General features: G+C 39.7%; 1 protein-coding gene across 2 annotated transcripts in view; it reads left to right on the top strand.

Annotated features, from left to right (window-relative positions):
* The window catches only part of LOC122563109 (ubiquitin carboxyl-terminal hydrolase 49-like), a 68786-nt gene that overhangs the window by 10026 nt on the left and 32257 nt on the right, over positions 1 to 26503 (top strand). For both annotated transcript variants that reach the window (XM_043716549.2, XM_043716546.2), the window contains exons 2-3: positions 15234 to 15383; positions 22474 to 23946. In XM_043716549.2, coding sequence (XP_043572484.1) covers positions 22537 to 23946 — 1410 coding nt within the window. In that variant the 5' untranslated portion in view covers positions 15234 to 15383; positions 22474 to 22536. The remainder of the gene's footprint in view (positions 1 to 15233; positions 15384 to 22473; positions 23947 to 26503) is intronic.

Genomic DNA, 26503 nt, shown 5'->3' with positions numbered 1-26503 from the left:
CAAACGTGATGAGTATTTAAGAGGCAGAATGGAGTCAGTAAAAACTTGCAGGATCTAGGTGAATGCTAAACCCACTATTTGATATAGTTATAGATGATGATGCCTCCTGAGGGAGTGTTATGTAGTATTTACTTGCACATTTTTAAAAAAAGAGTTGCTTTAAATTGACCAGCATGCAAAATCCATTGCACCAATTATTATTTTTCTATTGTTTGGGTAGATGACAGGCGACACATTAGGAAAATTCTGTAGTCGTAACCATATGTGCTATTGAAGGAAGATGGCACGTCAGCTTATTCTCACCTTTCATGAATAGGCTATTAACACATTCTGAAGCTTTTGTTGTGTGACTATCCATCGTTAAATGGCTGATTAATGGGGCAGGCCACGGGACAAAAGGGTGCAAGGTCACCTTAGATCACTGGGGGTGTGTGCTGCAGCTGGGGGGAAAGAGAAAAACAATCACACTTGTTTATAACCAGAACAGCTTTTTCTTATCACGAGGCTTATTTTTTGAGGGGAAAGGAAAATCCTGCACTCCCCAGTGTGAGAAGTTTGCAGGATAGCTGTGATGTGGAAGAAACCAGTCAAACTTAAAATTATCTGACCTAATCAGCATTTAATTTGCTTCACATTTTCCAACATATACAATTTTTAGAAAGTTTAAAAAGAGCACCACTTTGTTTTTGTGGTGCATAGGTTGCACAATGGGTTTATTGCCTTTTTTATCGTGAGTTGAACCTGCTGAATTACAAATGTGTTAAACCAGCAATTGGAATATTAGCAGCACTGGATAGCCCTTTAGTTTGTCTACACAATTACGTAAGACTGGCCAAGAGAAGAAAATGGTATGCGATGTAGCATTACACAAAACCGAATGCATCGTGTTGTTCTCTGAAATTCAAGATCGATTGTTGAGCAGCCTCTCTTCCCATTTTTGTTGCAACCACCTTGCTATATAGATGGAGCAAGAATCCAAAACTCGGTGTGCGTGTGCAGCTAGATGCAAAAACAGCTCTGGACTGTAAATGAAATGGGCTTTATCTTATTGTTTGGGGTGCATCATGAGGAAGTGCCCTTAATTTGTAACCATGGTGGGAGTTCATTGCCTTTGTATACTTAATAATGGACTTTAATTTGCTATCAGATAATGTTTAGTAGTTTGGTGTATTTTCCAAACAAAATTTCATTCAAGTATTTGCCCTGGCAGTACAGATAGCATTAAAGCTATGTAGCAAAATTGGGTCACCTTTCAGACATTGTGTATTTATTTTTTAAATGTTCAAAAATAATTTTGAGAATGATGGATATATGGAAATGCGTACAGTGCTGTTATCTACCTGAAACACACTTTTGATATCTGAAATCTTGAGCAAAGATCGAGTGGTTTATAACAGTCATGTGGGCCCTTAAGATTAAATGTTAAGCTTGAAATCACTTGCAGGTGCCTATTGAAATCAAAGGGTGAGAAAAAATTGCACAAACTTACCTGAAAATCAGAGTAAAAGTATCAACAAATAGTTTCTCCTTAAAATTCCATTTCAGTTGTATATTAATGTTTACATTTCAGACATCTGTTCTGAATTTGTTTCTTTAAAGGATTGATGATATTCTGTGCTTCATAGAAACTGTTGGCGTGCCCCAAATTACAAACTGAATGCAGCCACTAGGATTGTGACCCATCTATTCCAGGCTATCTGGAAATAATCTACAGTTACATGCTAGGAAGTTAGGCAACCGTTGACTGACATTCAATTTGATTTTTTACAAAATGGATGCACTTTTTTTCTTTAGCAGAAATGCATATTTGATTTTTGCACTGCTGTTGACTGAGCTGGTAATAACACTGCCAAAGCTAGCCTCATTCCATCCCCACCCCATCCTTTCCAGTTTATGGAGGAATGAATTGCATTCAGCTTAACCCCTGCCCCACCACAACTACCACGGTTCAGTAGACCCTGTTGGAATGTATGTGTACAAAGACCAATTTGGATTTAGCTGTAATTTCCCTTCTTCATGCTGTTGAGCCAGATTGTTGAGTATCTGTTTATATCTATGCAAAGTGCAGGAGGGTGGCCAGCCTCAACAGCTTATTTGTCAGCACCTGGGGGTGGGGAGAGAGCGAGAGAGAGACAATTGTCACAATTATTTTCTCTCTCCCTCTCCCTCTCCCTCTCCCTCTCCCTCTCCCTCTCCCTCTCCCTCTCCCTCTCCCTCTCCCTCTCCCTCTCCCTCTCCCTCTCTCTCTCTATTGAAGTAATGTTTGAAACATTTGGGATATTCTCTCCCCTCTGTCCGTTTTTCTCCCTTGTTTTGTCCTTTGCCGAATCCTACACTCGGAAAAGTTATGCTAGTGTCTTACCGTACTATGATACATTCAAAACTGACATTGATTTAGGGCATGTTTATATATGTTTGGGCATTGGAAAACTGTTTACAAATTTCTGATGTTTGACAAGACAATATAAATTGTAATGTAGAGTTCACATAAACTTTATATTACCAAGTTTGATGAGTTTTGGCATTCAGCTTGTTAAGATGAAAACAGAATGAATTTGAATCTTTTTGTCTTTACATTTCATCTTGAGAGTGAATTGCACTCTGATATGTTTCATGTTTGATTCACGATTGTTGGCAGATTCTTCTTTCCTGCAACTGGTTTCTACGTGAGTATACTTTAGGAAAGACTTTGCTGGCTAATATTGACCCCTTTTCTCTGAGAGCAGTAATTCCAAAATTTAAATACTCCAGAACTATATCGGATGAAATCAGCTAAATTAGCACAAACTATGGTCTCTGTGTGACCAAAGTACCACATCATGTGACTATTTATTTGTTTAAACCATGACAGAAATGTTTTGTAAAGACCAATTTTACAAAGTTTCTAGGCACCGCTTATCTCTGTAATCCAGCTGTCTGGATTAATATATCCAGTTATCTATATCTTCCCATTACTCTTGATATTTATTTGTAGCTGTACTGTTAATATTTGTACAGTTTTATTTTCCTAACATTGGCTAGACATGATCTAGCAATTGACTCTCACAGACCAATTTGGCTGAATGGCCTGTTGCTGTGTTGTAGTTTATTTGTACTTCTCTGATTCTCTATCTTTCTCTTTTCCCCTGGTTCATAAACATCAAATTGCTTTTATTCCATCTGTTCTCCTGAGGGCTTGTTGAATGGTTCATAGAGTGCCAGGTGCCCTGTAGTACCTTACCATCCATACTGCAGTTGTGAGCATTGACTGATTGTGACGTTTCACTCATGATATACACAATTTTATATATACATCTCTGGCAGGTATCATTGAATGCACATCTACAAGGTTCCTGCTTCTAATTGTTCATCATTTAGCTGCCTTGACAATATGGTGTAAAAAGCTGTGGTGTTGGTCTTTGTATTGATATTTAAACTGACTTATTGTCCAGTTGTTGCAGTACTGGTACTTCATTCCTATTTATCATAATGCTTGATTGTAAAACACTTTTTGGGGCCTTTTGAAAGGCGCTACGTGAATGCAATTCTTTATTTTACAAGCATTATTGTTAAAAGAAAGTGGGTTTCCTCCGGGTGCTCCTGTTTCCTCCCACAGTCCAAATATATGCAGGTTTGGTCAATTGGTCATGTTAAGTTGCCATTAGTGTTCAGGGACTGTAGGTTAGGTGCATTAAGTCAGGGGTAAATATAGGACAATAGGGTAGGGGAATGGGTTTGGATGGGTTACTCTTCAGAGGGTTGGTGTGGACTTGTTGGGCTGAAGGGACTCCTATTCTATTCTATTCTAATTCTATTCTATTCTATTCTATTCTATTCTATTCTATTCTATTCTATTCTATTCAGTGTTTCGATGCTTGGCCCTTCAAATTGGAGCCAGCTACCCCATGCAATGTATAGTCTGGTGTCATGTTCCTGAAAGAAAACACGTTGTGAATATGTTTGTATTCCCCTGCCACACTATGAGAGATGGTCCCTTCTTGTTACTGTATTTTTAGTTGCATGAACTTTTGGAAATTCATGTCCTTCTGTTGACCCTAATTTTCTTTAAATGTGCAGTTGATTACTGTGAAGGAGCAAGCTGCAGAGTGTCTCTCTGGCTTTGTCATTTTGTCTGTATACAGTGCTGGTAGATTGACAATGTCAGCTTTGTTATGCATCAGTGTTAACTGTTATTATATGAAATCAGCCTTTTTTGATTCAGTGGACTCTACTATTAATGTATTATCTTAAAACATACAACTGCAGTATAAATACTCTTGCAGATGATCTCCACCTGATCAGTTTATGTCATAAAAGATATCTTTCAATCTTTTTAAAATTCAGCTATATTTACATTTCTTAGGATACATCACTTCTACACTAGGTCAGTCTACCCTGATAAAATGCTGTCTCGTAATTCTGATTAGTGTGGAGATTTAGTAGATAATCCATCTTCCATGCAAGCTTTGCCGTTGATCAGTATTCACATCTTCCCTCTAACTGCATTGCATGTCTAATGTCATAAGTGGTTTTACACAGGAACTGCATCTTTATTAGATTGGGTGAGCTGCACCTGTAAATGTTTGCTTTGAAGCTTGCCTATACTGATGTATTTATATGTTTTGAAATTTTGATATATTTGAAAATTGCTCTGATAAAATGTCATGTTTCTAGTTTTGCCTTGTATTTTGCCATCTTTGTGCCAAAGGAATATTCTGTGAACTACACATAACCCGTTCTGGGCAAAATACATTGATATAGGTTTTGTCAAACACATTAAGACTTATTTAGATAGCAAATTCCAGGGAAGGAGATATGAATAATGTTTAGCCAGAAATTACAGGCTGCCTGAGAACCTTAAATGTGGCTCATAGTTTCTGTTAAATAAGAATCACCTTCATGATCTTTTAACTGAATTCTTTTCCCTTTTCCCAGACTGCGCTGAATCGTTTTATTCCCCATGCAGTATTGGACTATCTGCTTCACCCATGTGCTGGCTTTATTTCCACATTCACAGTTAAAATTAGTTGTTGCTTCTCATCTGGTTTATGTTTGAATCTTGTGTTGCAACTCTCATTTGAAATGACACCCCAGGACATGTGTTTCTTTACACTGCTGAAGAATATTAGCTTGTTTCTCAAGAGTGTACCTGCATTTGTTCCTACAGTTTTTTCAAGTCAGACAGGGAGAATTTGCAACTGTAAGAGAAATAAGGAGTTTTGGGATATGGGTCCTAAGCTGAAGGTTTGCTTTCTGGCATGTTTTAAGATTTCCTTCGGAATTTCCCAGAAGCTCAGCCATTTTCTCAAAATTGCCTAAATTGGCCTTTCAAATAGAATGTTGATGCTTCTCTCTCGTCTCACCCCCACCTCCATCCCCACCTGTCTGGTTCATTTAGGAAAGCAAGGTCTTGATGAGTTTCAGAAGGCTGCTCAACTGTAGTAGACATCACTATTCATCCTAAAATCATTTTCAAAATGCCTGATATACCTACAAGATTCAGTCATTTAAAGGTTGGGGTCAGAGGGCCTGGCTGATGTTCTCCTCTTCCATGAGTCCAGTGGCCGTATATGTTAATTATAGTTGCTGTCTTGGTTCAGGTCACTTCACTCTGTACAGGGCATCAGATGATTATTTCTGAAAAGAGAGAGCCTCCATTGGGAGACTAAGTTTCTGATCTACAGATTTCCTCATAGCTGCTGTGTTCAATGAACAGGAACTGTGCTTCTGAGAGACTAGTTCTGCTAGATCTCTTCCTGTCTCTCCTCCACTTGGCTGTTTAGAAAAAGCAGAGTCTTGTCATAATCTGGCTGTGGCAAGGTAAAATGTCCCCAGTGAGGGCACAGCCTCAAAGCTAGGGAATTAATTCTGTTCAGGCAAGCATGGCAGTCAAATGGGTCAGTGCCAGATTCCACAGATTGCTACCATTCGCAGATCAGTTATCAGATTGCACAATTTTGCTTGATGATGCATATACAGTAGTAAGACTTGTTAATACGTGATCACTGACTGCATTGTAGGGAAATGTTTGTATGTGGAACTTGTAATTCTGTAGACAAAGCATACTTCTTTGGCAAAATGTGGTGGTGTTATTTGTGAATGGATGACGTTGATGTGTGTTTTCCATTGAGAGGCAGTGGTGCTGAATTTTACAAAATAGAGCCAGAATGTAGCTTTCATACCAAATTCTGAATAATCTCAGAGTGAACTTCCGTATTTCTGTTTGTGTTTGAAGTTTTTTTTTTGCATGGTTTTCCTAATGCAATTGCTGCTTTAAAAAAAAAGACCTGACACTTTAATTCACAGGAGTCTTCTCAAATCTTGCTGCTTGCCATAATTTATCCTTTGTTTAAATTGGCTGATTCTCTAAAAATAAATTTTTAAAGATATGACAGTTTTAGACAAATTCTTAAATTCTACTGTTTTTAAAAACGATATTCAATTTAATTGGAATTAAAATGAGTTTCTGGAGCTAAAGTTTCCCATCTCTCTTTGGCTGTAATGTTAACAGGCTATTGAAAAAAATAGCTTAAACTATCCCCTGAGAGAGATTTTTCCTGTCTCTAGAGATGTCTTTCTCCTCCTACTCCTCCTCCTCTATCCCCAACTCCCCTCATGGATGCAGGAGATAAATACTCAGTATCCCATGCCACTCTATTCCTTTCTAACAGGCTTAACCTATAGTGTCCTGCCTACTGACTTGTTTTACATCTTGAGGCAGAGTCAAAGTGTTAATTTGGAATTTCAAACAACTGCACAAGCATGAGCTTGCCATTTGATTTTAATGTTATTCCAGTGAGTACTGTGGACTGAGGAATTTCTCCCACTGAATCATCCCTGGGATTGTTTCTTGAAGATTTGTAATAAAGCATGAGTAAAATGCACTCTGGGTCTAATTCAGGATCTATTCGGACTAGTTTTGGGCAGTTCAGTGCTGTGGCTGAATCACCTTTCAATCTGAACATGTCGCGTTATTTTGTGACCATTTTAGCATGCAGCAGATTGAGAGGAGGAAGTAAGAACAGGATTAACTCACTAATTACATTTTGCCAATTTTCCAATAGCTTTGTGGATGTCTGGTTATTAATAACAGTGAGGTTCATTTTGTTCACATGCAATATTAAGAAAGCCCAGTGTGTCACCCTGCGCTGAGAATTGTATCAGCTTAAACAGAAAAATCTGGTTTTCCATTGATGTAGTTGAATGTTTAAAAATACATGCATTTCTTGTCCAATTTTGTACGCTTCCCTTTTCTCTCCTATGATATGTAGTTTATGATTGGGAGTAGTTGCACAGTTGGCCCAAATTCTCCAGTATATCACTCAATCGGCAGTTGCTCATAGGTGAGGCTGAGCACTGAGTGCTCCCTGATCTACTACAGCTAGATTGCACCCTGAATTCATATCCATTTCGGCTTCTCTGGAACATGGTGTGTTTGTAAATGTTCTTGTGTTTTTTTTCACACAGCTGGCACTGACTTTGCATAGGGGTATGAGGGAGAATGAGAAATGGTAGCTTTCAAAGGAACCTGGATGTCCTTGTATACATCAGAGTTAATTGTGCTGGTACAAAAACAACTAACTAAGCAAATGCCATGTCAGCCATTACTCCAAAAGAATTAGAACTTAATAATGAAAAAGGCTTGAGTCATTTGCACAAGACTTTGATGAGACCATAACCTGGAGCACTGTGAACAGCTTTGGCCTCCTTACCTCAGGAAGGGTATATTAGCCTTTTGGATTGCAACAGAGATTCACTGTACTAATATTCGGGGGAGGGGTTGCAGAGAGTATTGTGATGTATAGAGAGATCAAGTAGACTGGACCTGTTCTTCACCAGAAATAAGAGGTAATCTTATTGCATATAAAATCTTAAGGGACCTGATAACTTACATGTAAGGAAGATGTTTCTTTCCCCTGGTTGGCGAGACTACAGCTGAGGGTCACAAACTCTGGCTTAGGAAATGCATTTAGGACTAAGTTACGGAGATATCCATTCATTGTTGGCATTGTGATCTTTGACAATCCCAACTCCAAAGGTTGTGGATGTATATTGTTCAATATCTCATGACAAATTAGGGCTTTTTGGGTATGGAAGAGAATGAGGAATGTGTGGGCATGTGTAGTTGTCATATAGAGAATGGATCAGCCAAGGTCCTATTAGTGGAGCAGGTTTGAAGTGCTGAATAATGCATGGCAAACACAGTAAGTAAGTAATAGAAACGTAATGCAGGACATATATACATCACTGTTATACTTTATTTATAGCAAAGACTCTGACGTTGCAGTGGATCGCATTATTTGAGGTACATGAGTTTTGCTGGTTTGTCAAGAGTGCCGATTGATAAGTAGTCGGTTCAAACAAAGTTTGCTCTACTCAACTGGTTGGCCTATTGGAGCAAAGTTGTGGTGTTGATTTTTACACTGGATGCAAACTATTGACGCAGTTGATCAGATGAATGTCAGGTATTTTGTTGATTGTAAAGAGCCCTGAATTGGCAGAGGCAAATGATGCACTCCTTTTCCAATTTGCTGCACTTCAGTAATTTCCAAATTTTTGATTTTTGCTCAGCTAAACCTGCACTTGGTACTTGTTTCAAGCGCAGTGCAGTAATAGTTAATGCAGTGGTAAAAACAAATTAACAAAATTCTTTTTAGAACAAAGAATTAAGAACATTACTGCGCAGGAACAGGCCCTTTGGCCCTCCAAGCCTGCGCTGATCCATATCCTCTATCTAAATCTGTCACCTATTTTCTAAGGATCTGTATCCCTCTGCACCCTGCCCATTCATGTATCTGTCTAGAATGGGGATTATAGTAGTTGAGATTTCATTGGTCTAATCAATGTGCAAACTCATGGTGATCCTAAATCCTCTTTGAAAAGCCATGGGCTCCTGTACTAAAATTACTTTATTTCGAGGATTATGGTAGCTGAAGTTTAATTTACCAAACCACTCGGGAAGTCAAGAAGATAATATTGGAATATCATGCACTGAATCAGACAGCTCCGGTGGGACTCTATTAGATACATGCCTCCCTCACTCTCTCTGTCTCTGTCATGCACACAGACAAGCAAACATACACCCCTTGTCCCTGATGCATTTGAGACTGCAAGCACCCAAAGAATCAAGAATTGCAGCATTTAAAAGGCATCTGAATGGGTATATGAATAGGAAGGGTTGAGAGGGATATGGGCCAAGTGCTGGCAAATGCGATTAGATTAATTTAGGATATCTGGTCAGCATGGATGAGTTGGACTGAAGGGTCTGTTTTCGTGCTGTACACCTCTATGATTCTATGACTGTATGTGCAGGTTAAGTGAATTGGCCAGGCTAAATCGCTCCATGGTGTCAAGGGATGTGGAATCTGTGTGGGTTAGCAATTGTATATGCAGAGTTACAAAAACAGGATGGAGGTATGTGTCTGGATGGGATGCTGTGCAGAGGGTCGTGCAGACTTGATGGGCCAAAGTGTCCCCTTCTGCACTTCTGATTTTGGTTAATTTTCTTTGCCTTCCCAGGTTCAGGTATGTTGAGGCCAATTTTAGCACTCCGAAACAGTTGGGATCAGCATGGTTTGGGTTGACTTACCATAAAATCGGGATGAAATGCAGGTCTTTATGGCTGAGTAGCATGCTACCCGGCATGAGCACACGGAGCCTCAGGAGAGGTCGAAGGGTAGTATCTGAATGGAGGAGCCTTTGTAATTGTATCTTACCTTCACCTAGCACATTAGCACAGCTTTCTGAGTCTAATCATCCCCTGGAACCTGAATTGGGTTTTTCTTTGGTGACGGACTACTCAATGTTTCCCTGTCTAAAAGCATTCGTTTGGCTGAATAATGATGAGGATTTTTTTTCTTAAGAACCACGAAACCTGAATTGCAATTGGTGCACCATTTTGGTGCTGGAATTGGTGTCCAGTAGATTCTACTATTTATTGTGGTAGAAGGTTGGTTCTCTGCTGCAGGTGCTGATTACAATGAGATCTGAACTTATCCTGTTTAAACTACAAACGCAGCATGGTACCTCCTGAGTGGTGCTTAGAATGCACATATGACCCTCGAGCATGAGAGAGAAAAGAGCTTTTGTTATTGCAAATACAGTATTCCTGTTACCATAGTAATCGCTAGGCTGCTGGGATACTAATGCTGGTTTCACACCAGTTGAATTTTTTTACACTCAGCAGATGAACCCAGGATGGAAAGGGAGGATGCTTAAAACATGTCTATTCTGCCTGACGTTTAGGATGTTTCTAGCTTCGTACCAATACAAACTGGGTAAGCTAGAATTGCCCCCTCCTGCCACCACCTCAGACTGACCTCTGACCCCATCCCCTTTCCACTACCCTCCTGGTCTCTTGCCTCCCACCATCATCCTGGCCTCTTGAAAATAAGGGCATCTACTATAGATGCAGTTGTGGAGGTACTAGCAACATCATGATACTTTGTCAAACTGGTGATTTTTCATAATGGATTCCAGCCATGGAAAATTTCACAGCTGAGCCCAATCCTGTATATAATCCACCTATCAATATTTTTCAATAGGAGGCTCTATATAACAATTAAGAATGGCAAAAATAATTTTCTTGACCCCTTTTTGTTGTCTACCAGAGCTGACTGAGGCTGATCTCAGTTTTCAGTCTCGCTGCAATGGATTAATAGAGATTGTCTTGAGGCCGTCTTCGTTAGGTACAGTTTTGTACCACATAGACACATTTGCCAATTCAAAAAAAAGTTTTTCAAATTTTATTTTAAAAGAAAACTACACTCAGTGGCCACCCTATTGACCCCACCATTTATATAATGGGGTGTTCTAATCATAGACTCAGCTTCCTATTTCACTTCAGTTTGAGCTTCCAATTGATATCATCTTCATCACAAAAATAAGAATTATTTCCACCTCCCATAAGTCAGCTGATTCTTCTACCTCAGTTCACCTGCTACTTAAATCTTTGTGATCTTCACTCCTGATTATCCTGAAACCTCACCTTCCCTTTGTTAAACACAAATGATTCTATGTCAAGGTGAGAGGAATCTTGTAAGGAGCATAAGCACTGGCATGCTTCTGCCTGTTTCTGTAAATACTTGTGACACTTTAGAATGTCTGCTTAGCCAGCCTCCCAGCTTTCTCCTCCTGTAAACTGCAGCTCATCCAAAATTCTTCCATCTGTATCCTGTCTTCACTTATCATCCCTATCTGAACTAACTGCTCATAATCGCAATGTGTCCCTGATAATTCAGTGTTGCAGATCTGAAATTCCTATCCTTGTATTTAAGTTCGTCCTTGCTGCTGTTCTATAATTCACCAAAATTAGACGCTGCTTCTCATGCTGCCCAAACTGGAATTCTCTCCTTTAAATGTCTCTGCTTTTCTTCCTTTCTTCCTTTATGCCTTCTCTTAACGCTTGCCTAATTCAATCAAGTCTTTCTTCCTGTCTTTCTATTTATCTTTCCTTTGCCCTGGTTCCTTTTGAAAAGGTTTGAGATGTGTTACAGATACTGTGTAAGTAAGTGTAAGATGTCGTGGTGGTTTAGCTCAATTTCTTCCCTTGAGATTTCTGATTTCACTGACATGACAGCAGCTAGTTAGGGAGTGGTATTAGTTGTGGAAAGGTTTCTTGTTCTTAAATGGAAGCATTTAGGTTATTGGCTGAAAGTGGGCAACATTTTTGTTCTTCAACATTAAGTTTACTTTAAATGGAAACGCTTTCATCCAAACCTTTGGCCTACTGAACATTGTCAGAAATTTCCCCAGCTCTGGAGTGTATTGCTTACTATTTTGGAGCTATGCAATTCTTTGGATTTGTGCATGCTGTTTTCATGTTGCTGCTGTTGGAGTCTGGAATCCAAGATCCAACTTTAGTGTCTACAGAAACGTGGCTCCAGTGTTCCTCTGGAGCTGTTGTAACTCAGTTTTCATTGGTTTTTAGAGCTGTAAGCATAAGGCAGCTGAGTTTAATAAACACTAGGGATTGTCTCATTGATGCTAGCCTTTCGGAATCTAAAATAATATTTAAAGCAGCTGTACAAGGTTGCCAGTACCAACCCCTCTTAAAGTATCAGCAGTCCATGTACGATGTAACAACCTTGCTCAGCTGTAGCACATTTCCCTTGGAGTCAAATCTCACTCCAGAGTTTGAGCATATAATCTGGGTTGACACTTCAATGTAATACAGCAAGAGCACTGCACTATCAAAAATACAGCCTTTTCGATTAGACATAATTGTCAAAGTCTCGTCTGTCCTCATTAGGTTGTAAGCGATCCTGCTGCGCTACTAAAAAGGTGACTAAGAGTTTTTCACCTTGACCCTAAAAATCTATCCCTCGATCAGCAATACTAAAACAGATTAATTGGCAATTTATCTCCCATTTGAGTTCTCGAGTGAATTTGATGCACTTCCTTACAGTAACCACACTTCAAAGATTTTCTGGGGTAGAAAGTACTTTAGGATGCCATAAAGTCCTGAAAAGTACTTCACAAATGGAAGTTTGTTCTTTTCAAGACTGGCACCCACTAGCATTTTGTCTGATCTTGCCATATATAACGCCATACCTAAAAACCATGTAGACCAGGAGGGTTCTGTGATAAGTTCCGATGATGGATACTTACATTTTTGTCAAGGTTCTTGAATCAAAGAAAATTTACCTCCATGTAACTGTTCATCCTGGGTGTGTGCTTGATCTTGACCAACAAGACAGCTTGGTCCCTGTCTTGTTGATGATGCTTGTAACTCTGAGAGCATACCAAATAAGATCCTAGAGGAAGGCCTTGTAACTGTAGTAGCCTGAGAAAGAGGTAGTGGTTTCAGTATGGGGTTTAAGTGAGTAATGCACCATGTGGTCAGGGATCAAACATGAAACTTGATGGTCTGTATGATTCAGTATCTGAGTATTTTCCTGTATTAGATGAGCTATACAGTGTGTGGTAATGAAACTCTCTGACCTTGAGTTCGAAAGGAGAAAAATGCAGCCAGAATTGGTACCAGTTTAGCCTTCCTCCACAAACAGCACACACTCTGCCTAAAGCTGTACTTGGCTTGTTCAGGAAGAGCCAGTGCCTTTCAGAGAAATAGAGACAATGAAAATTTTATAAAAATGCTTAATTTGCTAGCCAAAAAGTTCTAATTTTGATTTAAATTTGTTTTAAAAGATATTGAGGAATCTCATTTACAACAACATGGCAAGCCTTGTGTACAGAGCATAAGGATACAGTTAATTGTTTGCTGTAAAATGAAGAAGGAATAGATATATTCCAAGAATAAAAAATGCACTGTTGGAATTTTTAGTTTGGATCAAGATGTGTCTATGTGTCGATTTCACTGGCATTGACATTTGGTATGACCAATTCATATTCCTGTTTCCTCCGGCAATAGAGTGCTATGAGATGGGTCAGCTTATTGCTAAGTGCTAGACCTGTGCCAGTGTAAAGTTATAATTGAACTGGAATATGCTGAGTGGAGAGATGGAATGCCATTCTCCCATATCATGGGTTTTGAAATATTAAATGCACTCCTCTTAGGTTTTGCTTTTCTTTTTGAGAAAAGTTAAATTCCATTAGCACTTGAAAACTGCACTAGTATAATTTGAGAGCATTGATGAATATGAAGTGCAGTTTTTGAAACCAATTATTCCAGAGAGTTAGTGTTAGGTTTTAAAGCAAGTACAGCTGTCAAAATGCAAGGTTTTTTTTTCTAAACTCCAGAATACCTATTACATTCATGCCCTGATACTTTCTATTTAATGATCCCTGCACCAATTTGTGGAGTTGTTTTATCTCTGTTTTAAGCACCTTTGATCTAATTCTTTTTTTTTGTAACATGCTCATAATTGTGGGTGAAACGCTTCAAGAAGAAAAAAAATGCTGCAACAAATGACGTGTCTGTGATTCATGTTAATTCTGTTAAGGCCCCCTCACACTTTCTCAATGTGCCTCCTTTGTGCATGTTGATCAAATCAGCCAATTGGAACTTCCATTCATCTCTCTCTGTCATTGATCAATGGCAGAGGCCTAAGTCTGAATGCATGATTTGAACAACTGTCCATCCTGAGCTTCTGCAGTCTCTTGGGTGGAGGAGAAATATTTTAAGTGCTGTTTTTAGTAACTATTTTACCTTTTAACCACCTTTTAAAATAAAAAGTATGTTGGGTGATTTTCTGTCTCTGCCTAGCCACGCGCAGCTTAAAATTGCTTCTCATTCCTGTGCTACTGTCCTCTAGCTCACAGCTCCCCCCACCTCCTCGCCACCCCACTCCGCCTCCGACTCAAAGGTTAACTTGCTGTGTCCCTTCTCCCTTATTGTGTCTTGAAAAGCTTCCTCTGGCCACTGTCTTCACATCAGGACAGTAGGAAAAGAATGTTTAGAAGTCTTTTCCTACTGTTTCCACCATGCTGTTTCCTGGGATGAAAGGAAATGCCATGCTAATGGGCCCTCACTGTGGTGCATGGCTTACTTTCTGTGCGCCGCGCCGCCCCCCCCCCCAGATTCACCTTTGCACATTATTGCAAGGGTTAACTGTACATTTAACGTGCATTCAAGGAAGGCGAGGCATGACAGATGCAACGTACATCGTACAGCAGAGTGAACAAATAAATGATGTTAACCCATGCATTAATTTGCATGTCCTGTTTAGGTTTTCTGTTCTCTAACTCAAATGATATTATGACATTATAAATAATGCCACAAAGTAAAATCGAAAACCTTGTTCTGGAATTCCACCTTGTAGTCACAGTTGTGTTATGTCACTTCATATCATTGCCTTTTGGTGAAACCTGCTGTTTGTAATGCTGACCACTTTTACAATTAAAACCTCAGGCAAGCATATCATCAAAAATTATATAATTTTTTTCATTTTGTTTTACAGTTTTTTGCAGTTCCATTTTCATATAAGAGTTTTATATCAAAATTCAACCAAATGAATCTTGACAGCTATGTTGGTAGATAATCTTAGGGTATCTGCATATTAAAATGATAAAAAGGCAATCCTCCACAGCTGTGCATATACCTCTTGGGATAGAAAGGGAAGTAACAAATAGAATGCAGATGATAACAGTTAGTGATGCTTACAGAAATAGCATTGTCTAAATATTAATATTCTGTTTCACTACAGAAGGTTTCGTTCTCTTAAAATATCTCCTGTTGCTAGACTTATTCACTAAATAAAATACTGAGTATTTTTCGTATGTTGATTTGGATGGAGGGGTTCGCTTGTTGTTGGACTTAGTACTGAAATGTGTCTTTTTTTTATATATTTCAGAGCTGTAAGGTTGACTGTCTGTAATATGGTATCCTGACAGTTCCTAGCAACGTATCGTGGAGGTACAGTGCTGTGACTGTTGCTTGCTGAGATGGTATTTCTTCATACTGTGACGACTCTGTTGTTGGGCGAAGGTTTAAGAATGTCTAAGTAAGTACAATACTTTCAACCTGATAATGTGTGCAGCCAAGAACATGAATATAGTTGTTTTCTTTATTTTTCCTTTACTGTGCTTAGGAATATGAAGAGGGATAGCACTTCCAAAGGTTAGAATTTGGAATTAATATCCATTAATTGATCTTAAAAATGATTGTGTCAATTGTAGTATTGCAGATAGACTTTGTCTCTTGGCTTTTTGCTTGTGGGTTGTATTCAGTAATCCTTAATTTTCTTTTCAAATTTGCTATGTTCCTCATGAAGCCACAGTTCCATTCTGCCAGCCAATACCTTTGTCAATTGACCAGTTTTCTTTGGTGAACCAAGGCAGTGGTGTTGGCGTACTTTTCAGTTGAAGAGAGTTTCACAGACTAGTTTAATGGTTTTATTTATTTCCACTTCTACACATTCCAGAACTAGTCACTGTGTAACCCAGGGAGGAAGCCGATCCCAATTGCAGATGGCCAGATGATACCAATTGGTACCCTCTTGTCGATAAGTATAGTACTGTGTCACACTTTGGAAATACATAATTTGATCAAGCAGACTTAGTGTGGCTTTCTGAAGGGAAAATCATGCCCTATGAACTTGATACCTTCTCAAAGAATTCTACTAAGCAGGATAGATATAAGGGAATCAGGGATATAATATATTTAGATTTTCAGATGGCATTTGACCAGGGTCTAGACATTAGACTACTTTAATAAGAGAAGATCTCATGGTGTTGAAGGTATTATAGATAAAGGATTGGCTAACTAACAGAACATTAAAGAGTTGGAACTGAATGGTCATTTACAGGATGCCAACCTGCAACTAGTGGTGTGCCACAGACATCAGCGCTCGGGAGATAATTATTTGCAATATACGTTAATGACCAGGATGAGGGAAGCGACTGTATTGATGATGACACAAAAATAGATTGGAAGGCAAGTGTTGAGAATGGTTCTGAAGTCTGTAGGGGGGTATAGACAGTTTAAACGAGTGGGCAAACTCTTGATGGATGGAATATAATGTGGGACAATATAAGATTTGCACTTTGGCAAGAAAATAGAGGTGGTGAATACTATTTGAATGGAGAAAGACTGCTGAAGGCTATGGAACAGGGTTTTGAGAGTTATCATCCATGAATTACAAAAAGCTGGCATTCAAATTTAGTTGGTAATGGGCAAGGCCTTTATTTCAAAGAGAATGGGGTGTAAAAACAGGGAGGTCCTGTTAAAACTATTCTCTGCATTAGTCAAACCAGCGATGGGATACTGTAAACAACTTTGGGCCCCTTCATCCAAGGCAAGAGAAACTTCCATTGGAGGCAGTCCAGAGACAGTTCACCAGGTTGATAGTGGGTGTGGAGGCATTGTCTTATGAAGAGAGGTTGAGTAGATTGAGCCTGTAATCTTTGGAATTTAGAATGAGAGGTGACTGTTTTCAAGTAGGATACCTAAGAGACTTAACAGGAATGATGGGGAATGATTGTCTAGGACCAGAGGGCATAATCAGTGGGCGGCACGGTGGTACAGTGGTTAGCACTGCTGCCTCACAGCGCCAGAGACCCGGGTTCAATTCCTGCCTCAGGCGACTGACTGTGTAGAGTTTGCACGTTCTCCCCGTGTCTGCGTGGGTTTCCTCCGGGTGCTCCGGTTTCCTCCCACAGTCCAAAGATGTGCAGGGTCAGGTGAATTGGCCATACTAAATTACCCGTAGTGTTAGGTAAGGGGTAAATGTAGGGGTATGGGGGGGGTTTTGCTTCGGCGGGTCGGTGTGGACTTGTTGGGCCGAAGGGCCTGTTTCCACACTGTAATGTAATCTAATCTAATCTAAAAAAAAACCTCAGAAAAAGAGTTGCACCTTTAAGGCAGATGAAGACTTTCTTCTGAGAGTAGTGAATCTATAGAATTCTTTATTACAGTAGGTTTTTGAGGCTGGGTCCTTAAATATATTTAAGGCCAAGTTAGATTTGTAAATAGTAAGCGAATCAAGGGTTGCAGGAAAAAGGCAGGAAAGTGGAGTGGAGGATAATGCAATCAGCCATGAATACGTTGAATGGTGTACTTTTTTTCTCCTATGTCTTATGGTCTTTAACAGAAACTGCAGCATTGGAAGCGGCACAATCGGGACCTAGCGTTCTTCGGGTTAGATATATCATAGTTAGGTGTTAAATGCCATAAAAACACTGAGACAACAGGGAGAGGTCATTTGGCCCAATATGCTTGTGCTAGCTCTTTGAAAGAGCATTTATGCCCAGTTCAATGCCCTTAGCTTTGCCGTAACTTTGTAAGTTTTGTATACTCCAGCTTGCATTATTTTTGACATGGAGCTTTCCAGATTATAATGATGAAATAAAACTATTTCTCCCCAATACAAAGTCTAGAACTTTTGCTAGTTTTGAACTTGTGACTTGTGGTTATTGATTCATTTGCCAGAGGAACTAATATTTTGTCTATCTGCTCTATCAAAACCTCTATTTAGACACCACTTAAATGTTCCAAGGAGAATAACCTGAACTTTTAAACTCCTCCACACAAATGAAGTCCGTTATCATTGAAATGCTCTTTTCTGAGGTCTACATCTTCCCTGAAGTGTGCTGCTGAGAACTGTCCATAATCCTGCTTACTTGTAAATTTCCAAAATGATATCTCTATGCTGTTGTATTTATAAACCCAAATAAACCATTTGCCTTTTCAATCAACTTGCTGTGACTTCTTCAGGAATTTCTTTGTCTAGACACCAAGGACTCTCTGTGCATTTACAGATTTCAAAATTGTACTGTTTATATTGCACTGACTTTCCACGTTGGTTGTCCTAAGTACATCACTTTCACACTTCCCCACAATGAACTTCATTTGCTATTTCACCACCCTGTTTGTCACTCAAATACCTATAATTATTCTCATCACTATCTGCTACTTTATCAAAAGTTCTGTCAAAGAGCAGCCCTTTGCTTCTGGTCACTTATCCAATTTTGTACTTTCATTGCCACTTTCCACTTGTTCTGTGGGTTTTGACCTTCTGTTAAGCCACCGGTATGGCACTTTAGTGAATGCCTTCTGAAAATCTGTTAAGGCATGTGCTGTATTAGCTCATCAAAGAATTCATTCAAGTTAGCCAAGTACAATTTGGCTTTAACAAATCTGTACTAGCTCTCTGTGATTAGCTCTTAGCTTTTCAAATGCTAGCTTACTTTGTGTCTCATAATTTCCAGTAGCCCTTCCCACCGTCTGAAATAAATGCTGGAAAAATTCAGCAGCCCAGGCAGCATTTGTGAAGAAAGAGAATTAATGTTGTGGTTCTGTTCGCCGAGCTGGGAATTTGTGTTGCAGACGTTTCATCCCCTGTCTAGGTGACATCCTCAGTGCTTGGGAGCCTCCTGTGAAGCGCTTCTGTGATGTTTCCTCCGGCATTTATAGTGGTTTGAATCTGCCGCTTCCGGTTGTCAGTTCCAGCTGTCTGCTGCAGTGGTCAGTATATTGGGTCCAGGTCGATGTGCTTATTGATTGAATCTGTGGGTGAGTGCCATGCCTCTAGGAATTCCCTGGCTGTTCTATGTTTGGCTTGTCCTATAATAGTAGTGTTGTCCCAGTCGAATTCATGTTGCTTGTCATCTGCGTGTGTGGCTACGAAGGATAGCTGGTTGTGTCGTTTCGTGGCTGTACTGTAGGGTAGTGTACAAAATCCCATGCAAGGACTGCACAAAACATTACATAGGACAAACAGGAAGACAGCTAATGATCCGCATCCATGAACACCAACTAGCCACGAAATGACACGACCAGCTATCCTTCGTAGCCACACACGCAGATGACAAGCAACATGAATTTGACTGGGACAACACTACTATTATAGGACAAGCCAAACATAGAACAGCCCGGGAATTCCTAGAGGCATGGCACTCACCCACAGATTCAATCAATATGCACATCGACCTGGACCCAATATACCGACTACTGCAGCGGACAGCTGGAACTGACAACCGGAAGCGGCAGATTCAAACCACTATAAATGCCGGAGGAAACATCACAGAAGCGCTTCACAGGAGGCTCCCAAGCACTGAGGATGTCACCTAGACAGGGGACGAAACGTCTGCAACACAAATTCCCAGCTCGGTGAACAGAACCACAACAGCGAGCACCCAAGCTACAAATCTTCTCACAGACTTTGAAAGAGAATTAATGATTGTTAAGATTTTAACAGCATTGTTCTGACAAAAGGCCATTGACCTGAAATATTAACAAGATTTTCAGTTTTATTTTCCCCAGCTAATCACTTACATTTCATGCATTTATAAAATCTGTTTTTTAAAATTTGGTTAATTTTGCGCACTGATCGTTTCTCGTAACCTCTCTGCTTCGTGTTCTTTCAATAATATTCCAGTTTATTAACTGAATCTTCCTCTTGATGTTTGTCTTGAGTCACCTCCTGTTTTATTTTAACATTTATTTATTTTCTCATCCAGGGTCTCTTCACAGTGGATAGTATAAATTGTTCTTTCAATGGTATATGTCCAGTTTGTGCCTACATTTTCTTTTCCTTGCATCCTGTGCACCGCACTCTTAGTGCTTTACCCTGAATCTGCTTTTCTGATCTATCTGTGCTGGATTGCTTCTTAAATCACTGGAATTAGCTGTTCCCCACCGTAGATTTTTACCTTCTGAGTTTTCTTCTACCTTCAATCACTGCATTGAGCCATTGTTGATTACTGTTAGCATGATGAGCTCCTCGTGTAAAGCATTCCACTTGCCCTAATCCATTTTGCAGATCAGCAGTTCCCTCCCTCTTTGTTGTGAATTTGAATACCCCTCTCCTTCCCTGCCTTTAGCTCTGTTTTTCCGCATCTATATTAGGACAGTTAAAGTTATGTGCCTTTTAAATTTGCTATTGATACGTACATAGTCATAGGGATGTGCAGCATGGAAACAGACCTTTCAGTCCAACCCGTCCGTGCTGACTAGATATCTTAGTCCAATCTAGTCCACCTGCCAGCACCTGGCCCATATCCCTCCAAATCCTTCCTATTCATATCTCTTTGCAGTACAAACTCTCTATAACTACTCATTTCAAGCATCAACTTTGGTACATCCCCTTACTGGATTGTTCAGTGTAACATTTCCCATGTTAGCCATCCTTTCAGGCCTATGAAGTGTAATTGCAATTTTGGTGCTGGTCAGGGTTGTGGTCATATCATTACTCTTCAAAAGCATTTTTACGAGTGCCTTTACTCGAGGAAATAGAAGTAATGTCTTCTGTAATTCCTTTAAGTAATTAATATTGCCACAACTCAATTGTCTTAAAAAATCTAATCAATCTTTCTGTTTGTTATTTCTTTGAAAAGTTCTGAGATGAATATTAAGTGACTTATCTGTAGAATCCATGTTAATTTTGCCTTTTTCAAGTGTGAAGTAAATTTTGTCTATGCCATAAGCTCTAGTCTGATCTATAACTTCTTGATTTACCACATTTCCATTGATTCCCCAAGACTGTCAACGTTTATTGCTGTCCAAATCTCCAGCAGCAACAATGTGGGAAATTGTATTCACAGCCTTTGTTTACAATCAAAAATCCAAATGAAATACAATCTTGTGCCAGTGATTTATCAGTCTTTAAGTTTGAATAACATCTTTGGTACAAACTCTTTGAATAATGATTTTCCCTTTTGGTTAAGCAAAAACCTTTTTGATGGTTCCACCCCTGTCTCTAATGTAAAGCAAGGATGAGGCCATTGTTAGATCTCTCTGCTGAAAACCCAAAACGCTGCACAATAAGGACATGAGTACAAGAGACTGCTTTGGAGATATGGCAGGGTGATGCAGGAATTAAAATCCTATAGTTGTGAATGAGGAGTGAGGGCACAACATAAAGTAATGGTACTTTTTTTTACAGAGGAATGTAAAGTAACTGTTTAGAACAGATTTATAGTTTTGGGTGAGGTTTACTGGAGTGAATAGGAAGTAGCCACTGAAGCATCAGGGAAGAGAGAAATAAATTTCTCTACTCTGTTGTATGAGCATGGAATGCTTTTCCACAGGAAATGGTTGAGTCTGAGGCCATTGTTTAAGGAAACTGGACAAATATTTGAAATAGATAACGATGCAAGGTTCTGAGGTCTTGCAAGAAATGACAGATTTAACAATTGCCAGCGAAGTCACTGTATACCAACTGGCTGCCTCTAGGTAGTTCTTTGCTATTCCTATAATCCTAATAGCCACCTGATCTGTAAAAATGAGGCTTAATTCATATTTTAACATCTTTTGACCACTAATCAATACTTTGACTTTTGTTTCACTAGGCGTATATTTTATTATTATTAATTTTCACTCATTCTTTTTATTCCTTTCTAATCTCCAATTTTTAGTTTTTCTAATTTTATCTGCCCTGTAAAATATATTTTTCTGGTTTCAAAATCTTTAATTTTCTCAATCATCTATATTGCCCAATCTTTGAGCTCCCATTTTTCCTGACTGGTATATGCTTGATTTTTAACCTATGCCCTTCTTCTATTTAAATACTTAATTTCTAATTCTACAATCTTATTTGACAATTTTACCCTCCACTTAATTTTTAGCACAATTGTTCTTTCAATCAAGTGTGCTAGCCTTCAAATATTTCCATTCTTTATTTTTATATTGCATATAACTCGTGATTAAAAACCCTGGTTGTGGAGAGAAAAAGCAGTAAGCTCCCTTACATTAATTCTTTAAATATGAAGTACTTTAGATTAGTTCCATATTCTGTACTTTGTAGGGGCTAACCAGCATCAGACTTGATTCAGAATTGATGACTTATCTTCTGAGGTTGTTGTGATCCTTTGTCACAAACCTCTAGCCCTTTGCTGACTTGATGAAATGGCAGTAAAGGCCTCTTGATATGCCACTCCTGAAATAGTGGCGAGAAGCTGTGTAAAGAAAATGATTTGTCCTTTGTTCTTAACTTTAATAGATAACAGGATATTTGGAAAAGATTCCTGAGAACTGGGGCACTTACAAGGGCTTAGAACTTATCATGAGGAGAGCCTTCTAATTTGATGCTTTACTGCTTATAATGTTTTTTCCCAACAGCTAAAGGTTTTTTTTTCTTTTTTTTTCCCTAACAGGTTAAAGCAGTACAGCAGGCCAAGGATACTACAACCAGAACATTTCTGAGAGCTTTTAAAGCCATGGATAGGTGTAAGCATGTAGGGCGTCTGCGACTCGCCCAAAATCACTCCATATTGAATCCCCAGAAGTGGCATTGCATGGACTGTAACACCACTGAATCTGTTTGGGCCTGTCTTAAATGCTCCCACGTGGCATGTGGTCGCTACATCGAGGAGCATGCACTCAAACACTTTGAGGAAACTAGGCATCCTTTGGCTATGGAGGTCAATGAACTTTATGTCTTTTGTTATCTTTGTGATGACTATGTGTTAAATGACAATGCTACAGGGGATTTAAAACTGTTGAGAAGCACTTTAAGTGCAATAAAGAACCAAAAGTGCAGTCCAATGGCACGCAATGGCAGGGCATTGCGGTCAATGGCTTGCGGGGAATCTCCTTGTTCGTTTCAGAAGAACAAAAAAGGGCAGACTCATAGTACAGAGCAGATGTTCACTGCTCTTTGGCACAGACGCCAGTCTTTGCTAACAAAGGCAATGCGCATTTGGTTTGAACAAACAACCAGTGGTAAACGTAGATTGGAAGAAAAGCGGCTACAGGAGGAAATGGACAGAAGAAAGGAGGAAGCAAGGAAGCGGCGACAGGAGCTAAAGCGTAAATTCATGGAGGAGCTGGTCAATGCCCCACCTCGGAAAAGTGCAAGGATTTTATTTCAAATCCGGAAGGAGGACCATATCTCAAAGTGCAAAAAACCAACTGGAAAAAAGGTGCTACAAACTGCCCCTACCTCAAAACGACAAAGGAACAAAATTAAGCGGTATTATGCTACCAAGCGTAAACCAGTGGTAACTCCTGGTGTTACGGGTCTAAGAAATCTTGGTAATACCTGCTACATGAACTCTATCCTGCAAGTACTCAGTCACTTGCAAAAGTTCAGAGAGTGTTTCTTAACCCTTGATCTCTGTGAGACTGAAGAACTATTGGCAAGGACCGCAAATGGCAAAACACGATTGTCTAACAAGGTCACGCTGGGGATTGGTCCTGCATCGTGCATAGCAGGAAGAAACGATCATGTGGGAGCTTCAGGGAGATACAGCATGCCAGCTGGTTTGAACGGAGGTGCCTCTATGGCCAGGAACCTGGAACTTATTCAACCCAAGGAACCTAGTTCGAAGCACATCTCTCTTTGCCATGAACTTCACACACTCTTTCGAGTAATGTGGTCTGGGAAATGGGCTTTGGTGTCTCCGTTTGCTATGTTGCACTCTGTATGGAGCCTGATCCCAGCATTCAGGGGATATGGTCAGCAAGATGCTCAGGAATTTCTTTGTGAATTACTGGACAAAGTGCAGCAGGAGCTGGAATCGGAAGGTACAAAGCACAGGATCCTTATTCCTTTTTCTCAACGGAAGCTCACCAAGCAGGTTCTCAAGGTGGTGAACACCATCTTTCATGGGCAGCTGCTCAGTCAGGTAAATGAAAATGACAGTGTGTGCAGTCTTATTTTAATTTAATTCTTCATTCCTGATCTGATCTTGTCAAGATGAAGGATGACAATGCTGCTGAATGGAATACTTTCTACTTTGTAGTCAGTGACAGCACTCTTCTATCAGTTATCACATGCATGAGATGTAGCAGTAAAGTTGCCTGAGCTAAATATAAAAGTTAAAGCCATGTCCTTTTGGCATTGCCATCTTTCACATTTTTAAATGAAAACTGAAAAAAAGATTGCTTTGCAACTGAGAATGTGATCCCTTTTCATTTCCAACCTGTTAGCATGTGTTATTTAGTGATGATTTTTTTTCAGCAATACTAGCAAGAGTACGTTCAAGGTATTTCTAACCTTGGATTTTAACTTTTTAGTTACAATCTCACTGCTGTCCTGAAGGTGCTGATTGTTATTGCAGCCTGGTTCCCGGGGTGCCTGTAGCCATCTGTTACTGTGCCCAAGTGATGATTCTTAACATATGTGTCTTGATAATGAGTCTTGGCAAGCTATTTGACTGTGGAAAGCATCAGAATTAAGCCCAACCTTGTACTTCCCCCATCATCCACCATGTGCTGTTCAGTCTTGAGTGGAAATGTGAATTCTTTTTGCTTTGTAACTTCCTTTGGTTCCTCATTTCTTCTCTCTGCACCCCCCCACCCCCCCGCCCCCCCCAACAGAGTAAAGCATACTGCTGAAGGGGATCCTTTTCACAAAAATAGAGGCTGAATAATAATCTGTCTGATGTGACTTATGTCCCATAAATTGGTTGAACTAATAATTTATCAGTTCATCGTAAGCCTGACACATTTTACATCGTTCATGGTCTAGAACTCTGTTAATATTTTCCTTGTAGAGCACCAGGAAGATATGCGACCCGTTCTGTTCCCAGTTTTTGGGTAACTGCGTGTTCCCAGTCACCCTACCTGGACTTTTACATTGCTTCAAAGGGTGGTAAATCTACAGCATGCAGCAACTATGTCATAATTGGGATCTGTTTCAATTGAAGGCGATTCTTTAATCGAATTGTTTGATGAAACGGTCACAAAAGATTCTGTCAGAAATATGCACCCATGTTTTTGATGTAACTCCCTCTCAGGATAGAGATAGGATGTCTTTTATCGAATTGCCTTTGTGTCTTTTATTTGCTTCGCTGTGCTCATTTTATAATGGTCTGATCCAGCTGCTCCTCTAAATTCCCAAGGTATCCGCTAGAATACCTTTAGGTCAGCTCATTTACATTGCACGCTGCCCTACAGTCTACTGCAAAGTGAAACCCCAGCAGTATTAAATCTGAACATGTGTAAGTATGATGATTCAGGTCGGGCAATTGTGCACTTTATGCTTTTCCTACCCTATTTAAATAAACAGCAGCTTCCAAAAACAGCCCTGTACTGTGAATAAGACGCCGCCTGTGACTCCAGAGGCGCACAGCTTCACCTCAGCAGGTGGCTTCATTCCTGTCTCCAGGGGCAAGGTAGAGGAACAGGAATGGGCCAACCAGGAATTGGAACACTGTGTTCCTGAGTGTTGAACAGCTGTACCACACACTGTTCCTGCAAGAGCACTGCTCCAACATTGCTGCCACTGTCATCAGCATTGTTGCCATATATAAATATCATGAATTTAGAGGGAAGCTGTCATATTTTAAAATTGCTTCCACCATCATGCATTATGCAATATAATGAGCTTTCTTTTTGCGGAACTGGATTTTTGAGGTCGACATTGGAGGTATAATACTACAGGACCCACTAGCAAGAAGAAGCCCATGTTACCAGGGGTTTGAGGGTTTAAAAGATACTCGAGTATAGTTACCAGATTTTATTCTTATCTATTTAAACCTTCAGTGCAAGCAGTAAATTTCAACTGTGTTAGCAGAGGTTACAGTCTGAAAGATGAGCAAATATTTCCTTCAGAAGAAACATTTCCAAGAAAATCATCTTAGTGGGTTGTTGGGTCTATCCTTTCAATAGTGAGAAATATTGCATATCAATTTGAATTATAATCCAGATACAGACACTGTCTAATTTAGGATTTTGTCAAGATTTTAAAGAGGACAAAGCATGTAAATAAATAAGTCCAAAAAGTGATATCAGGAATTGTTTATCCAGTGTCCGATTGTTTGATACTTTTCATGTTTTGTTTGGTCACTCAAGGTACGAGAATATATTCCACAAAGTGGCTAGATGTGGGTTATGGGCCCCTTCCTGTGTGTCAGCCAAAACTGTGACTGCTAGTGGGTGTTTGTGTAGAACTGTAGAGCTGAATCTCTGCAAATCTTTGCATTGCTACATATGAATTGCAATGGGGCATTATTCAGCAGTTGGGAACAGAAACCCAGGCATTCTCCCAGATCAGAAACTTCGGTCAGTGGTCCCTCCCTGTGGCTCCTTCTGCACTTCATAGAACTAAGCATTGGCAGAAACCTGCGAGCAGGGTTCCATCTGGGCTTCAGGTGCTGCCTGTTGTAATGTGACAAGACAATGGACAGTGGAGTAGAGAAACATACCTCCATTTTTTCCTTTGAAATTTGTCTGCATGGG

The sequence above is a fragment of the Chiloscyllium plagiosum genome, unplaced genomic scaffold (assembly GCF_037043375.1).
Source record: "Chiloscyllium plagiosum isolate Xiang-an unplaced genomic scaffold, Cpla_swu_hap1 HiC_scaffold_26, whole genome shotgun sequence".
Classification (NCBI taxonomy): domain Eukaryota; kingdom Metazoa; phylum Chordata; class Chondrichthyes; order Orectolobiformes; family Hemiscylliidae; genus Chiloscyllium; species Chiloscyllium plagiosum.
This window is presented reverse-complemented; position numbering and strand designations above follow the sequence as displayed.